The sequence below is a fragment of the Carassius gibelio genome, chromosome A18 (genome assembly GCF_023724105.1).
Source record: "Carassius gibelio isolate Cgi1373 ecotype wild population from Czech Republic chromosome A18, carGib1.2-hapl.c, whole genome shotgun sequence".
Taxonomy (NCBI): Eukaryota; Metazoa; Chordata; class Actinopteri; order Cypriniformes; family Cyprinidae; genus Carassius; species Carassius gibelio.
The window spans coordinates 7,185,756-7,203,839 of record NC_068388.1 but is presented as its reverse complement, the minus strand read 5'-3'; the positions used below and the strand labels follow the sequence as shown (position 1 = coordinate 7,203,839).

At 35.8% G+C, this 18,084-nt stretch overlaps 1 protein-coding gene, 1 long non-coding RNA gene and 1 pseudogene across 2 annotated transcripts; 1 reads left to right on the top strand and 2 right to left on the bottom strand.

The window, feature by feature from the left end:
- The first annotated feature begins 3,755 nt into the window (after window positions 1-3,755).
- Window positions 3,756-5,394, top strand: LOC127933836 (heat shock factor-binding protein 1). The gene is made up of 4 exons (XM_052530851.1): window positions 3,756-3,931; window positions 4,202-4,268; window positions 4,817-4,940; window positions 5,074-5,394. Exons 1-3 carry the CDS (start codon window positions 3,887-3,889, stop codon window positions 4,933-4,935), a joined length of 231 nt encoding a protein of 76 aa, XP_052386811.1. The 5' UTR covers window positions 3,756-3,886; the 3' UTR covers window positions 4,936-4,940; window positions 5,074-5,394.
- A 999-nt stretch (window positions 5,395-6,393) lies between these two features.
- LOC127934096 (DNA topoisomerase 1-like) overlaps window positions 6,394-18,084 on the bottom strand; it is a 31,960-nt pseudogene continuing 20,269 nt past the window's right edge.
- On the bottom strand, window positions 7,041-11,674 carry LOC127933838 (uncharacterized). Its single transcript, XR_008147582.1, has 4 exons — window positions 11,305-11,674; window positions 11,113-11,189; window positions 10,902-10,996; window positions 7,041-9,614 (listed from the first exon to the last, which is right to left on the bottom strand). It is a non-coding gene; the product is annotated as an uncharacterized LOC127933838 (long non-coding RNA).

The following is an 18,084-nucleotide window of genomic DNA, read 5'->3' as shown; positions in this document are numbered from 1 at the left end:
TACGAGGAATTTGTTTTCGTGACAGAAGCTCCGCAGTACAACAGAATGACAGCGACAGAACATAAAACACATAATAAAAGAATAAAAAATACAAATAAGTAGATAGTGAATAACAATATACAAATGACAATTGTAGGCAAGTATATTACAAAATGAAGTTATGTATGTACATATATATTGTGTGCAAAATTTAAGTGTATACTAAGTATGTGTGTTAGATAAATAAAGTGTGTGTGTATATAAATATAAAGTGTAGTGTGTCCGCCGTTATTATAAGCTGTTCATAAGATGGATTGCCTGAGGGAAGAAACTGGTCCTGTGTCTGGTTGTTCTGGTGCTCAGTGCTCTGTAGCGTCGACCAGATGGCAACAGTTCAAAGAGGGAGTGTGCTGGATGTGAGGGGTCCAGAGTGATTTTGACAGCCCTTTTTCTCACTCTGGATAAGTACAGTTCTTGAATAGATGGGAGGGTTGAACCGATGATTCGCTCAGCAGTCCGGACTACCCTCTGTAGTCTTCTGAGGTCAGATTTAGAAGCTGAGCTGAACCAGACAGTTACTGAAGTGCAGAGGATGGATTCAATGATGGTGGAGTAGAACTGTTTCAGCAGCTCCTGTGGCAGGTTAAACTTCCTCAGCTGGCGGAGAAAGTACAACCTCTGCTGGGCCTTTTTCACAATGGAGTCAATGTGAATGTCCCACTTCAGGTCCTGAGAGATAGTGGTGCCCAGGAACCTGAATGACTCCACTGCAGTCACAGTGCTGTTCATGATGGTGAGTGGGGAGAGTGCAGGGGGGTTTCTCCTGAAGTCCACGATCATCTCCACTGTTTTGAGGGTGTTAAGCTCCAGGTTGTTGAGACTGCACCAGACAGCCAGCTCTTTTACCTCCTGTCTGTAAGCAGACTCGTCACCGTCCTGAATGAGGCCGATGAGTGTGGTGTCGTCTGCAAACTTCAGGAGCTTGACAGAGAGGTCCTTAGATGTGCAATCATTAGTGTACAGGGAGAAGAGCAGTGGGGAGAGAACGCAGCCCTGGGGAGCTCCGGTGCTGATTGTACGGGTGCTGGATGTGTATTTTCCCAGCCTCACTAGCTGCTGCCTGTCTGTCAGGAAGCTGTTGATCCACTGACAGACTGAGGTGGGCACGGAGAGCTGATTTAGTTTGGGCAGGAGGAGGTTTGGGATGATCGTGTTGAAGGCCGAGCTGAAGTCCACAAACAGGATCCTCACATAAGTCCCCGGTCTGTCTAGGTGTTGCAGAACATAATGCAGTCCAATGTTTACTGCATCGTCCACAGACCTGTTTGCTCTGTAGGCAAACTGAAGAGGATCCAGCAAGGGCCCAGTGATGTCCTTCAGGTGGCCCAGCACCAGTTTTTCAAATGACTTCATGACTACAGACGTTAGAGCCACAGGCCTGTAGTCATTTAGTCCTGTAATTTTGGGTTTCTTAGGGATGGGGATGATGGTGGAACGTTTGAGGCATGAAGGGACTTCGCACAGCTCCAGCGATCTGTTGAAGATCTGTGTGAAGATGGGGGCCAGCTGGTCAGCACAGGATTTCAGACAGGCTGGTGTAACACAATCTGGGCCTGGTGCTTTTTTCCTTTTCTGCTTCCGGAAGACCTGGCGCACCGCATCCTCGCTGATCTGAATTGCAGGTGTGGGGGAGAGGGGGGATGCAGGAGGTGAGAATGGTGAGAGTGCTTGATTGGAGAGGTGTTCAGGATGGGTTGCAGGAGCTGTTAATGGTGTGAACGGTAGTTTGGAGAGGCATTCAGGGCTGGTTGCAGGAGTTGTGAAGGGTGTGAATGGTTGTGTGGGGAGGCGTTCAGGGCAGGTGATGGGTGTTCTAGGGCAGGTGATGGGTGTTCTCATGTTAAGTCATGTATCAGTCATGTATCAAAAGATCTAAGTTTTGGGTTAAAGAATAAAGCCGTGTATGCATATTTATTCTATATTTTAAATTAAGTTTTAGTATTTGGAGTTTAATCATTTGACAGCCACTTTGTCACAGCCATGATTCAACTCATAAAATGTGATTTAGAAGTAAATTTAGGTTGATTTGAATGTAAAGTATTATATAGTAAAATGTATTTACCACAAAGTGGAAATAAGTTATTTAAAACAATCGAATCATAAAAACCTCAGTTACTCTATTTCTCTATTCAATAACTGAAGCAACTTATGGCTTATCAGCTAAATCAAATTAGTCTAGGCTACTTTAAAGTTAGCCTATATAAAATCACTAATGGCTTCTCGAATCATAACAAATTGCACATATTCCAAGAGTTATGAAGGTTATAATTTCGAGGCACAAAGGATAAAAACATCAACCCCACCTTGTTAACTCGATGTTGTTTCAGATTTATTCATGAACGACATCGTTTTGTGATCCGGCTCAAATTATTCATTGAAAAAGATTCGATTCATAAGAACAATTCGTGCGCGGTTCACGTACAGATTTGTCCATAAGGACATGGACAAACGATTCGGGGATACACATGAATCCGATTGTAGCATACATGTTTTAACGACTGCTGTATCATCGCGTGCAAGAACTCACCGAAGCTGTTAAACGCAATACTGTTGATTTTCGCTCAAACTCAATCTTTTTCTGCATCTCTTTCTGCAAACTCGAAAACGAAGCGCATGTTTTGCTTTACTTTTAACGAACCTGCTTGATATACCCTAACAGTAAAAAGTTGCAAAGTAGAGAAAAAATCTTAGGAAGTTCAAGCATACCTTGTCGGGCGAAGACTTTGTTTAGCACACACACACACACACACACTCGAGAATATGCTGTCTCATCTAGCCATCATCTAGTCTAAATCAGGCTGATGCAGTTGGAAGATGTGGGATCGACCGCGCAGCTCTCGTTGGTCTAATGTTACAGAGGAACAGGAAGGGAAAAAATACAAATAAACAGGGAACACCACGAGATCTAACCAATTATTAGTTTGAGTAGCGCTACTACTCCCACTGTCTTCATTTTGAGGGTAGAGTAGCCTATGGTAAAACGTGGTAATAACAAAACAACGTCCCCCAGTTTATTTCTGCCAAATCTTTACTAATTTTAATGGCTAGGCTATACTTCATAGGATTGGTTATTTTAAATCCTGTTTAGGCTATTTAGGCTACCAAGACTTCGCACTTAAATGTATTATGATTTAATAAAAGTGAATTGTTTAAAATCCAATATCCACTTTTGCTCATGTTTTTAAAAAGTTTTTTAAAAATCGAAAAGCACAAAGAAGTCTTGTAAGTCTTTTAAATTAATTTATGTGATGTCCATTTTGTTACCTTCTTTTAAGTTGTATTTTAAGTTTTTTTTATTTTATTTAAATTGTTTCAATTTGTACTTACAAAATCTGTAAATGGGAGAAATTTGTCAAGTACTTGCAGTTGAATTCTGTAAAAAAAAAACTATGATAAAAAAAATCGCTCCCTTGTTATATATATATATATATATATATATATATATATATATATATATATATATATATATATATATATATATATATATGGGCTATACAAAGACTTTGGAAATCTCGGCACATGAAATGGGTCAAAAAACAACAACAAACATTAGCTGAATTATCTCTATACATTTTGGCCTATACTGGTGTAACCCTTTACGGTTTTTTCTCCCCCTATTTTAATAGATAAAATGACTGTGCATCGTTTGATCACGCAAGAGGTTGATTTGCCTGCCTGCAGCTGCGGAAGTCTCGAACTGAGAGATCTCTAAAATCTCGCGATATTTGTCACGACTCCGCGTTTCATCCAACAGCTGATCACTAGAAGGAAAAGAGCTGAGAAGATACACAATTTAAAGAAGAATAAACATCTTTTTGCTTTTGTACAGATTATTTATTTAAAAAATATGTCAGAGACAGACCCGAAATCGGCGCAGGATCTCACAGCAGTGGTAGGTTTGATAATACACTACATATTGTTGTGGTTTCCTAAGCTATAGGCTAATGCTAGGCCCTGTTTTAGTGTTTATGTGTTCTAGTTGGATTATTTTGATGCGATGTCAACTTCGTTTAATATTCTAAATGAGATATTGTTTTCTGAGAATATTGTTGCCGTGACTTGCGCTGATTTATTTGTTTTATATTTTTATTTTATTTAATTGCATATCTTTCTGCATTTTTACACGTCGGATTAACGTTAAATGAATGTTTCTCCCTGATAGGTACAGACATTGCTGCAGCAGATGCAGGATAAGTTCCAGACAATGTCAGACCAGATCATCGGGAGGAATATCCTTTCTTGTTTTTAGAATAGCTGTATAATACATTTTTCAGTGAAGCGGACGTGGTCCCAGAGATAATGCCCCAAATTTTACACATAGTCCATGTGAAACATGAGAGCAAAATGCCCTACTCTGAGAAAGAGGGTTTCTGCAGGTCTTAAAGTATTAATATGCACTTCCACAAATTAAAGTAAACATTAAATATATAAAGACTTAAATCAGAGCAGAAAATATTAAATCCATAGCCACGGCATTACATGTTGCATACACTGCTAAAAGATCTTCCATCCTTAGTAATGTGTCTTTTTTAGGGCTGCGATATTTAAGCATCTTGTCAGTAACCACAAGATCAAAATCCCATGGCTTCCCCATGGCCAGGTTCATAAAACTAGCTACAAAAAATCCAAATGCATACATGATTTAATTCAGTACTGTGCAGGTGTAGTAAACACAATTTTAGTTCACAGTCAAAATCTTTAGTCATGCACTCAATGCTTGTGTATTTAAACAGTGGTGTTACCTGTACTTGATCCCATCTTCCTTAATAAGATTCACTTGATGAAATGAGTACCCGCATCGATGATCTAGAGAAGAATATAGCAGACCTGATGACTCAGGCAGGAGTGGAAGAGATTGAGGGGGAGAACAAGGTCAAAGATGGAGAGGCTTCCTAGTAGAGGTAATTTCTTATTTCTATAGATAGTTTAGAAACCAGATAAGAATGTCTGATTCTAAATGGAAATTTGAAATGAGTTTCATACTGGTATACTATATTAAAATGCATTGCCCTGATCCAGTGTTATCTTTCACAGAATGCTGAGTTAGAAGAAACAAAAAAAACAAAAAAAAAAACTCTTCAGGAGCAGCAACTTTTTCTCTATGGTGACTAAAATATTTTGTTTTGATGTAATGATAAAAGATTTAAAGTCAGTCCTAAAACTTTGACTGTAACCCCCCCCCCCCCCACACACACACACAAACACACACTTTTTTTCTGCAAAGGACTTTTTAAACATGACATTCAACTGTAGAATCGAACCCTGCATTATTGTAAGAGCACTAGCCCAAGTGCCAAACTAACACCATTCCTGTTAAAGTGAATTTGTTTGTCGAATTAAAGTTGTTTATTAAAACCTGTGTCCTTATCTCTCTTTACTGGTATAGCCAAACTGAGAAGTTTGTAACATCACTATGTTTCACTGTTTCACTTGCTCCTCTCTAGCAGTTGCAAGTAAGTTAAACATATCAAAGAAACAAATGCTTATATGCGAAATCTCTTGGGTCAAATACGTACAAGCTAATACTGACTGAATTCTTAGAAATGTAAATGACTTTGTTTATATCTGATCAATATTTAAGCTGGGTGAGATGATGATTAACACATTTTCTATGCAATTTAAAACCATACCACTATCAAAGGTCTACAGCATAATGCGGTACATCAAGTGCTTCAGTTAAAATTTGACTAAATCACTTGAGGAGACTTCCAACCCAAGAAAAATCTATTTTTGAATCTGGACTCCGGGAGGGAAAATGACTTGCATTGGTAGATTATATTGGTCTTAAAACAAATCAGTAAAAAAAAAAAAAGGGTCAAACCATGAGTATTTTCCCCCAAAATAATTCTTATTTTAAATGAAATCTAATTTATATTAGATTTATAATAAAAACGCATTCGTGAATCATGGAAATTAGTTGTACAGAATCTAATAAACCTGGATCAGTCCCAGGTGATTTTCGTTACTGTATTATTATTTTTTCCACATTATTTTAATGAGAATTACTGTATATTTTGAACTTATTTGTGATGATAATGTCACAATTCATAAATAAAAAATCTTATAGTTCTAAATTAATAACCTTTATTTTCTTTTTTTATTCTCCTTTTTTTCCTTCTGATTTTGGGGTGAAATATAACCTATATATATATATATATATATATATATATATATATATATATACACACACACACACACACACATATATATATATATATATATATATATATATATATATATATATATATATTTTTTTTTTTTTTTGTGAGTTTTGTCTCTCAAAAAGCTTTCGTAATAACAGTAAAAAAAAACCTGAGGGATTTTATTACAAAGAAAGACCATTTATTAAACTTTCTTAAAATAACTTGTCACCTCCATGTTCTTACACCTAGAAGCAGAAAATAAAGTAAAGAAACACTGAAAATATTCTAATATCTGTCTGTGTAGCATGTTGGTTTATTTGAGAGTGACATCATCACCAGGCCACGGTAGTTGAATTTGGAGGTGCTCACGGCGATCTGTTTGTTCTCCTCTCTGTCTGTAGCCTGAACCTCCATCTTCAGCAGCTGTTCCTCACCACACTGTAAAAAGTTTAACTATTATTTACTCAATTTTTTTGGTGAAACATTTTTACACTCAAAAAAATTGAGTAAATTTTAAAGCTGTGAAATCAATGAAATATACTGTTTAAATTGAGTAATTGTCAGTAAAAAAATTAAGTAAATCTGAATAACTGAATTACTTTATATGAGAAATAAAATTAATTAGATATAATCAAAATTATAAAACACCACAACTGTAATTCTATGTAAAATAAACAAAAAATATTGAGTAGATATAATTGAAATATTGGATGAAATTTAACCAAAAAAATGTGCTACGTTTACTACATGTAAAAGTGAATTTAACTTAATATTGGACTATAAATTATCAAGATGTTGCATTCACTTTTTTTTTTACACCATTTACCCTTTATAATTAATATAATAAAACCAAATAAAGAAAGAAACACATTTTTTTATTGAAAATTTATTTGTCAATTAAACATAAGACAAAGTCTAAAATCAACCTTTGAAACATCTTATCCATTTTAATATTCCAGTAAATTGCAAAAATTAAAACTGTAAAGTAGCCATAAGGGAAATGATTAAACCTTATGAAACATTTCATCCATCTTAGTATTCAAGTAGATTACATGTAAAATACGATAAGACATACATAAGAGAAATGACATCTTACTTTGTTCCTGGTGCATACCAGCCATTTGCAGTCACACTCAACATTAAACCATAAAAAAAATAAAAGCAACACTTACATCAATATTAAAGGGATAGTTCACCCAAAAAGATGATGTTGTCATAATGTAAACCCCCCCCCCCCCCCCCCGGGTTGTCCCAAATCTGTACGAATTTCTTTCTTGTGTTGAACACAAAATATATTTTAATGAATGTTGGTTAACAGATAGTTGAAAGTTGCCATTGACTTCCATGGTAGGAAAAAAAAAGTATACTATGCAAAGTCAATGGCAACCTTTAACTGCGTTAACCAACACTCTTTAATACTTGGCTGAATGTCACGTCACTTCACTTAAAATATCTTTTGTGTTCAACAGAAGAAAGAAACTCGTACAGGTTTGGGACAAATTGAGGGAGAGTAAATTATGACAAAATCATCTTTTTGGGTGAACTATCCCTTCAACAGAATTAATCCGATAACAGAAACACTTCCATCAGGAATACCCATTCTGTGGGATGATCATGAACCACTACTATGCAAGAAGATAATTTTTTAACCTCTGAACATTAACAGAGTTTTGGAGGATCCAGCTCAAGAAACAGTTTTTGGAACAACTTAAGTGAGTACAGGTCCTTCTCAAAAAATTAGCATATTGTGATGAAGTTCATTATTTTCCGTAATGTAATGATAAAAATTAAACTTTCATATATTTTAGATTCATTGCACACCAACTGAAATATTTCAGGTCTTTTATTGTTTTAATACTGATGATTTTGGCATACAGCTCATGAAAACCCAAAATTCCTATCTCAAAAAATTAGCATATCATGAAAAGGTTCTCTAAACGAGCTATTAACCTAATCATCTGAATCAGCTAATTAACTCTAAACACTTGCAAAAGATTCCTGAGGCTTTTAAAAACTCCCAGCCTGGTTCATTACTCAAAACGGCAATCATGGGTAAGACTGCCGACCTGACTGCTGTCCAGAAGGCCATCATTGACACCCTCAAGCGAGGGAGTAAGACACAGAAAGAAATTTCTGAATGAATAGGCTGTTCCCAGAGTGCTGTATCAAGGCACCTCAGTGGGAAGTCTGTGGGAAGGAAAAAGTGTGGCAAAAAACGCTGCACAACGAGAAGAGGTGACCGAACCCTGAGGAAGATTGTGGAGAAGGACCGATTCCAGACCTTTGGGGACCTGCGGAAGCAGTGGACTGAGTCTGGAGTAGAAACATCCAGAGCCACCGTGCACAGGCGTGTGCAGGAAATGGGCTACAGAGAAGCAGCACTGGACTGTTGCTCAGTGGTCCTAAGTACTTTTTTTGGATGAAAGCCAATTTTGCATGTCATTCGGAAATCAAGGTGCCAGAGTCTGGAGGAAGACTGGGGAGAAGGAAATTCCAAAATGCCTGAAGTCCAGTGTCAAGTAACCACAGTCAGTGATGGTCTGGGGTGCCATGTCAGCTGCTGGTGTTGGTCCACTGTGTTTTATCAAGGGCAGGGTCAGTGCAGCTAGTTATCAGTAGATTTTGGAGCACTTCATGCTTCCATCTGCTGAAAAGCTTTATGGAGATGATTTCGTTTTTTAGCACGACCTGGCACCTGCTTACAGTGCCAAAACCACTGGTAAATGGTTTACGGACCATGGTATTACTGTGCTCAATTGGCCTGCCAACTCTCCTGACCTGAACCCCATAGTGAATCTGTGGGATATTGTGAAGAGAAAGTTGAGAGACGCAAGATCCAACACTCTGGATGAGCTTAAGGCCGCTATCAAGGCATCCTGGGCCTCCATAACACCTCAGCAGTGCCACAGGCTGATTGCCTCCATGCCACGCCACACTGAAGCAGTCATTTCTGCAGGATTCCCGACCAAGTATTGAGTGCATAACTGAACATAATTATTTGAAGGTTGACTTTTTTTTGTATTAAAAACACTTTTCTTTTATTGGTCAGATGAAATAAGCTAATTTTTTGAGATAGGAGTTTGGGGTTTTTATGAGCTGTATGCCAAAAGCATCAGTATTTAAACAATAAAAGACCTGAAATATTTCAGTTGGTGTGCAATGAATCTAAAATATATGAAAGTTTAATTTTTATCATTACATTAAGGAAAATAATGAACTTTATCACAATATGCTAATTTTTGGAGAAGGACCTGTATTTGTGGGTCTTGGGATATCTCAAATCCAATGTGACTCCCAAAAGATGGCAGCAGGCTCTGCTGTGATTCCCAAGATTACATCGCTGACTGCCCCATCATTGTCCCGAAGGATGTAGATTTTTATGACCTCCTCTGCCAACTCTGCTTGTACGAAGATGGGTAGATCAGCTGAACCCTACAGGCAAATTTTAAAGATAACTGGTTAGAGCTAACATTCAAACCTGAATGTTACAAGAAAGTGACAAATACACAAAACAAATAGCACCTGAAGAAGCAAACATTCTGTTGGACCATATGATAGGTAAAATCTCAAACAAAGTTTACTAGGGGGAGGAGTTGCAAAAATTAACAGCATTCTTCTTAACAACAAGACAGGTTAATTTTCTACATAGGGACATTTATTTTTAACAATAACCCTAAAAGAAAAATGAAAAGAGACCAACTGCGAGCTTCTATGCTGTAAATCAATGCTATAGGCTTTTATTGAGGAAATAATGTAAGTTGCTTTGGAAAAAAGCGTCTGCCAAATGCATAAATGTAAACATATTAACTGACTAAAAATACAACAGTTTATTTTATCTAAAATGTACAGTTATATTTTATTTTTTTCACTAAAACAATTTAGTATTTGACTAACAAATTGTTCATTTATAATACACATAATATATTTGTGAAATTTCTATCAAACTATTTAAGGATGGAAAATTAAACTGATCTGTTTCAGGGAACAAAAATATTACTTAATTCAAATCAAAATGAATATATTTAAACACACTCTTAAGAAATTTAGTAAGTTCACTCAATTAAAACAACGTACCCCTCACCAAGCCTCGGCTGTCCTTCAATACCCACTAGGTCTGGATTTGTTACATTAAAAAGCTTAATGTTTTCAAAGTTTTGACCGATATTGTATGTCATAAGTTTCAGTGTACTAGAATGATTTTACAACGGAGCATATAGTGGGAGCTGATTAAAACGCACCAGTCTATGTTATGTCCACGCCATTTTAAATACTTTTGCATGGCGTATTTGTAGTGGTGATTTAAGAGCTCATACCTGAGTTCATGTAGTAATTATGATGTTTTACAAAAACGTGACAGCTTTTTACAAGACAGAATGTTGTCATTTGAAAGTTCATAAATGATGTGTTCCCTTTTGACAAGCCACTGACCCCAAAGGGGAACCTGTACAAAATCGTTTTCCATTGGGCATGTATAGTTGCTGGACCACGGTTACACTTATCGTTAGACTTTCAAATGGCGGTTGAAATAAACGGTGATCCAAATAGTACGAACGTTAACCCACTCCAAAAAAAAAAAAAAAACTAACATACATATGGCTGCCCCACTAACTAACTTAGAAAACTACACTGTTATGTACACGTACACACGGTCAATGTTTAATCAACTTTTGAATACATTATTGCAAATATACATAGTTATAAAATGACTACGTTACTTACAGGAAATTCGAGTGATGCTGTTCACGTCGTTGCTGAGAAAAGCAGTCCTTCAGTGACAGGTGCCTCTTGTTTGAGCCGCAAAACTTGTTAAACTTCTTAAGATGACGCAAAATACAAACACAATTGTTAGGAAATCCTTAATAATTAACTTCTGAATTAAACATTACAAACATAATTAGTATTAACTAGCTGGATAAATTACATAACGTACCACAATATGAGAGGAGTGCGGGCCTTGCCGTTGCTGAGGAAAGCCGTCCTTCAGGTGACTTCGATTAAGCTACGAAACTTGTTGAATATGACGTAAAATACAAAGACAATTGTTAGGAAATGCTTAATAATTATTAACTTTTTAATAAAGTGTTACAAACGTAAGTAGGATTAGCTGACTAACGTTACTTACCAGGAGTTGTGAGGTGTATGGCTAGTCGACGTCGCTGCTGAGGAAAGCAGTTTTTTTTTTTTCCTGCGGAGCTGCACACGTGATCACTTTAGCCGCGAAATTTACTCAATTTATTTAAACTTTCATTTATTAAGCTGGAACTTTATTTAGGAAAATTGGTAGGAAATACTTAATAATTTTAGTTTCTAAAACAGATCAGTACAAGTAAATAATTATCAAATATTTCTATTAGAATTCACCAGAAATATTGAAGGTATATTAAAAATATAATTAGTTAGTTAAATACTTATTTATTTTCATTACATAAACTTAAATAATATATGTAAATTTTAGAGAAATTATTTGTTGGATTTTTAATTATTATTTTTAATCTGACCCACTCAAAATATCACTTAAATGATTTCAAAAGATTTTATTAAGTTAATATAGCTCTTTATTTTTGTGAAATTTACTAAGCCACTGAATTATTTTTTACAGTGCACTGCACAGCTTTCTTTTTCTTCTCCACGACCTTGAACTCACATAAAATGTTTTATTCATGTGTATTATTCATGTGTATATAATATTCATCTACAAAGTGACTCTAATAGCTGGAAGAGCAAACAAACGCCCCTTATTCAGAGGTCTGGAATGAGATACTGACATAAGCAGCTTGTTGTCTGAGCTCCTTTTGGCTTCTTTCTTGGCCTGCTTTAGCTTTTTCTTAGCCAAGTCCAGCTGCTCCTTCCTGCTGTCAATCTTTAAAAAAGAAGAGAAGAGAGAGAAAAAAATAATAATAAGATATTCAGATGCTTTTTTCATGATATTAAAATTATTTTCTTACGATTCAGTTTCATACAGGTGCATCTGAAAAAAATTAGAATATCATGGAAAAGTTTTTTTTATTATTATTCAAAAATGCAGACTTTCTTATATTCTAAATTCATTGCACACAAACTGAAATATTTCAAGAGTTTATTGTTTTAATTCTGATGGTAATGACTTACAGCTTAGAAAAAAAATCAATGCAATTAATCTAGAATATAAAAAAGTTTGCTTCTTTAAATTAAATAATAATAATAATAATAATAAATACATTTTCCCTGATGATCTTATATATATATATATATATATATATATATATATATATATATATATATATATATATATATGCACCTGTGCCCGGTTGCATGAAACTCCTTAAGCTGTATCTCCAGTGCCTTTGCCTGCAGGTTAGCCATGGATTGTTCAAAGGTCTTTGGCGGCGCCCGCTGATGGTTACGTTGAATTGCAAACGCACGGTTTGCCCTGTTGTAAGAGAGCAACTTCTCTGCCACATTGTCCATCGCTGTAGTAAGAATTATGGGGGTGAGTGTTTATATGAATGTATCTTTGAAGGAAACTGACGGTTTTTAATAAAGTTAAGATGATATCTTATTTTTATGTCGTCTCTGTAATGCATAGTAATGCAGTGTTTATAAGCGCAGCTAATTTGTTTGCAGCGGTAACCAAGGAAACGCCGTCTCTGCTGTTTAAAGGGTTACTTCGCCCAAAAATGAAAATTATGTCATTAATAACTTCCAAACATGTAAGGCCTCCTTTTATCTTCGGAACACAGTTTAAGATATGTTAGATTTAGTCCGAGAGCTCTCAGTCCCTCCATTGAAGCTGTGTGTACGGTATACTGTCCATGTCCAGAAAGGTAAGAAAAACATAATCAAAGTAGTCCATGTGACATCAGAGGGTCCGTTGGAATTTTTTGAAGCATCGGAAATACATTTTGGTCCAAAAATAGCAAAAACGACGACTTTATTCAGCATTGTCTTCTCTTCCCTGTCTGTTGTGACTGAGAGAGTTCAAATCAAAGCAGTCTGGATATCCGGTTCGCGAAAGAATCATTCAGTTCACCAAATCGAAATGAATCGTTTTAATGGTTCGCATCTCTAATACGCATTAATCCATCAATGATTTAAGATGTTAACTTTTTTTAATGTGGCTGACACTCCCTCTGAGTTCAAACAAACCAATATCCCGGAGTAATGCATGCACTCAAACAGTACATTGACTGAACTGCTATGATGAACACCGAGCCGAGCCAGATAACGAACAATAGACTCACTCGTTCACGAGTGAAGAACCGGTTGCATCGGTGTTCGGATCACCAGTAGTTCTTTTGGACAGTTCGATTCAATAAACCGGTTGAAGAAAACGGTTCACCGGTTCTTTTTCGCTGGACGTAATGGCGTCATTTGCGATGATTGCCCTTGATTCAAGCCTTCGGTTTACCCGCGCTCATAACACTAGCACAGAATCAGTTCAGAATCAATCATTAAAATAAAGTTCACCTTATTGTAAAGAGAATCGTGCTTATTAGTAATATAAATAATTTAAAAAAGGCTTAATAAATTCGTAAAGGTTATAAAAAATTCAAAAGCACTTTCTTCATTGAAAACTGTAATTTTTTCTTTTTTTATTTGAGGTGAAATCAAGGGGGGGGGGGGGGTGGGGGGGGGAGAGCCAAAAACATGGTTAAAATGCAAAAAAAAGTGTATAATTACAGGACCTTAAACAGGCTTGTCTGTGTAAATTTGTAAATTCCAGGCCAACATGCCCACTACTTACACACACAAAGCACGTGGCACCTGATGAGCGAGACGCTGCGACACACTGAGCTGATTAAATTAGATCTTGTAGCGGATGCAGAAAACAGATTTCCTCTCAGTGGCGATCTGACACCTCCACCCCAGCATTACACACACATCACATGCACACACACTGCAGAGCTCACTCTAGAGATACTCAGTTAGTTATACTACTCACAGACATTCAGCAGTCTCTCATTAGCACAAACACACAATACAGTAATTAATGAGAATCCCATTCACAGAGAATGGAATGTATCCATCAAACTGTGTCCTAACCAGTCATGGTGAGCTAAAAGCAATATCTTCTATGTTAGTTTTTTTCTTAATATTTCATGACTATAACAAGCTAAGAGAAACAGGACATTTTGTCAAACAGTTGAATTAAATGTATATAATGAAATAAGCTGAAAAACTTGATTGCATATTCTTTTTCTATTCTATCGGTTTTCTTTTTTTTAATTATATTATTTAAAAGCCCTTGCTAAGTGTGCTGCGTTTAAGCTAACTGAGACTTGTTTCTACCACTTGTATATCATTGCTCTTTTGTTGATTTTGATTGCTTCCATTGTCCTCATTTGTAAGTCGCTTTGGATAAAAGCATCTGCTAAATGACTAAATGTAAATGTAAATGTAATATAATTTATAATACAGTGAATTATAACATTATATTTTTAATTTAAAATAAATTCACCATATTTATACGACCATTATTTCTAGTCCATTAATCTTATTTTTACAAGTAGCTTTAAAAAAAAAAAAAAAGTGAATATCTTTTGGTGGTTATAGAAACTAAATGTAACATAGCATAACTGGGATAATTAAACTTAACTATTTTTATAACTCCAAAACTAACTAAAATAATAATAATAATAATAATAATAATAATAATAATAAAACATTTAGAATTAAACCTAAAAACTCGCCACAGCAGTAGCTGAGAAATTTAACACTGTAAAATGAACTTATACAGCCCCAAAAGAATATCAAAATGAAAAAAAAAAAAAAAAAAAAAAAAAAAACTGAAAACAAAATACAAATGAAAACCACACAGAGTAATATTAAAAAAACAAGAAACGAATAACCCTGATGGACAGTCCTGTGGCTAAACACGTTGTGTGTTTCGCAAAGTAGAGACTATGTTGATTATGTTGCTTACATAAAGTTTGGACACACTGACATACTAACAATATCCATACGTTCCTGTGGATTCAAAGTTGTCAAAATGTACAACGTTGTTTTGAACAATCTTGACAGCAATCCATATTGGCATCATATTCAAACATTTTAAGCAAATGATTCAACATAAATCCATACTGACGCCATGACAGAACATCTGGAAGCTGTACTAGTTGAATGCTGAATGTTCATTTAAAAATTTGACTGATAGAATGGAGAAAGAAAATAGGGGAGAGAAAGAGAAGGGAAAAGACACTCGTGGAGTTCTCTCTGCTGTAGCTGCAGGGTTATAATTATGGAGGCATTGTATGTCCTAAAACTTTTGCAGTCAATCCTGGCATAAGGGAACTCAGTCTTCAAAGGCAAAAACAACACTTTAAAGGTAGTATTCAAACATAAACATGGAGAAATCATCATATTTTACCATTCAGCTTCACTGTTAACCACAAGATGGCAATGTTGCCTTTACTGTCTAGAAATAAATGCAAAAAAAAAAAAGGAACTAGAGCAAACCTCCAAAGAGCAGTCTTTTTTCTTCTTCCAAAGATATCAGACACTTGTTCCAACTTTAATGGATTTGTGAGTGCAGGAGTATGGGTTGTATGTTCCAGACATAAAGAAAACATATCCATTAAATCTGCCTACATCAACAAGATGTGTCTTAAAAAGGGCTCACAACAAGCTATGCAACCAACAAGCTGTCTGATGTGCGCCCACATCACACCCATTTGAAATCTTTTTAACACTAAAACCCTTTCTCACTTTTCCTTTAAGACCAATGTACTAAAAAATCTAAATATTTACTTCAGAAACTGTGTGATCCAGGGGAAGACGATACAAGTACAGTCATACATTCTAATGAAGCTTGATGTTATATCTTCAACCCTCTATGGCATAGTGTTGCTTTCAGGCAACAAACCACTTTTTTAGATAAAAAAAATTAGATACACAATGCAGTGACGCACACACACACACACACACACACACATACACAGTGGCACACACAAAGTGGCACACCCAGTGACATAAACATGCAGTGGTACACACACAATGACACACAATCAGTGACACACACACACACACACACACATATACACAAGGACACAGTCATTTGGATGTTGGTTAACAGTATGCTAATGTTATATTAGGAACATTTATACATGAAGTGTTGTAATTATTAGTAATTTGTTTGATGTTTTTGATTGGTTTGGAATAATTGTGATCAAAATAATATTTTTTTCTAATGCATATATTTGGGGGGGGTGGAGGTAAGGGTATGGGGGGTAAAAATGGTATGAAGGATATTATCAGGGATCCCCAAGCTTCCAAAAAATGAGGCGAAATATTATTTTCCCCCAAAAATAAAAAGTTGTGCCATAGAGATACTAAATGCTAATGACACCAGCTGTGTCCTAGCATGTCAACCGCTGCTGATGTTCAGCACACGCACTGCCGTCTGATGATGACACGCGGATGGCAAGACACTTGATGCATGTTGAACACGTCGGTCTGTTGGACACTGTTCACCAGGGAACACTGTGACATTTGGGCTAGGACACCAAATGACTCAAAGCAACACAGCTGGTTTTAACCAAACTATACTTCTGGGAACACAACTGCTGCTAAATGTCCCTCAAATGTTAGCTAAACCTGACAAGCTACTGTTGAGGACATCCTCATAAAAATGACTAAATGTCCCTTTTCAGCTCTAAAGTTGTATTATAAGGATAAGACTATAATTAGTAGACATGCATATTAGTTTGTATATAATTATAGTTAGCCTTTTTCATTATTTTTGGCCTTTTTGCCATTGTGTGGATATGAATATGAAGAGAAGAAACAAAACAACAGTGGAAACTGTGGAAACAAGTGGAAACATTGATGCTGTATTTTCTTCCATTTTATTGTGCACGTAAAAAAAGTAAAGAAAAGGAATAGAACATGTAATAGGTGAGTTAATAACCCTTTTTTTATCCTCCTATGCAAGCTTTTCTTTATTAAAATATTTGTTTAGATAGCTAGGTAAATGATTGCAACTGGCTGTGTGTAATATATAAAACAATGCGAGCATCATATATGCACAAACGTAAAAGCACAGCAGCATGCGTTAAGATTTGCAGCAGTTTGTGGAAGAGGGACAGAATTACTCTATCGTGTCCTCCCCTCATTCACCCCTTCGCTCTGCCTTTCGCCGAGTCAATCGAAAGAACACAAAGTACAGATTAACGTTCCCTTCCCAAAATGGTCCGTCATTACCAACCTGACTTCACTGAAAGGGCACATTTCTCTCTCTATCTCTCTCTTTCTCTCTCTCACACACACACAAAACTGTTTTTTATTTTTCAATTTTCTTTCAAAATCCGTCTTTCTGTCCTTCAGTGAGGGCAGAATTTTTCAGCTGCAAAAATTAAGACTGAAATATATATATACGTATATATATATATATATATATATATATATATATATATATATATATATATATATATATATATATATATATATATATAAATATAAAAACAGGCTGAAAAGAAAAAACACCATTCTTTAGCGCAAGCTCTTATGATGCAAGTCTCTCGAGAATCGTATCCCTCAGAATGAAAAATCTAGGACTGTCTTGCTGCCGTTTCAGAACATTACACTCACATTGAGTCGATCAAAGAGGTCGTCTCCTTGCTTGTTTTTCACAAAAAGCTTGAGGTTTTTGAAAACCTGAAACAGAAAACACATGTTAGATAGTTTATCATATGCACAGAACAGAGGTTTAGAGGAAAGGAAAGAGATAGTGAGAGGCACTCTCAATTATATTTGACATTTCGCAGAAGTCCTGTTTTCCTCCACTCCTGCTAAACAAACTAGCTAAAATATGCATGGAACCAATTAATGGTAGCAGATGTTGGTGCTTTTAAATCAGTCTCATTTGAATAACAATCTATCCTTGAGCCAAATGCATGAAGAAGAAAGTAAACAGACCACTCGACAA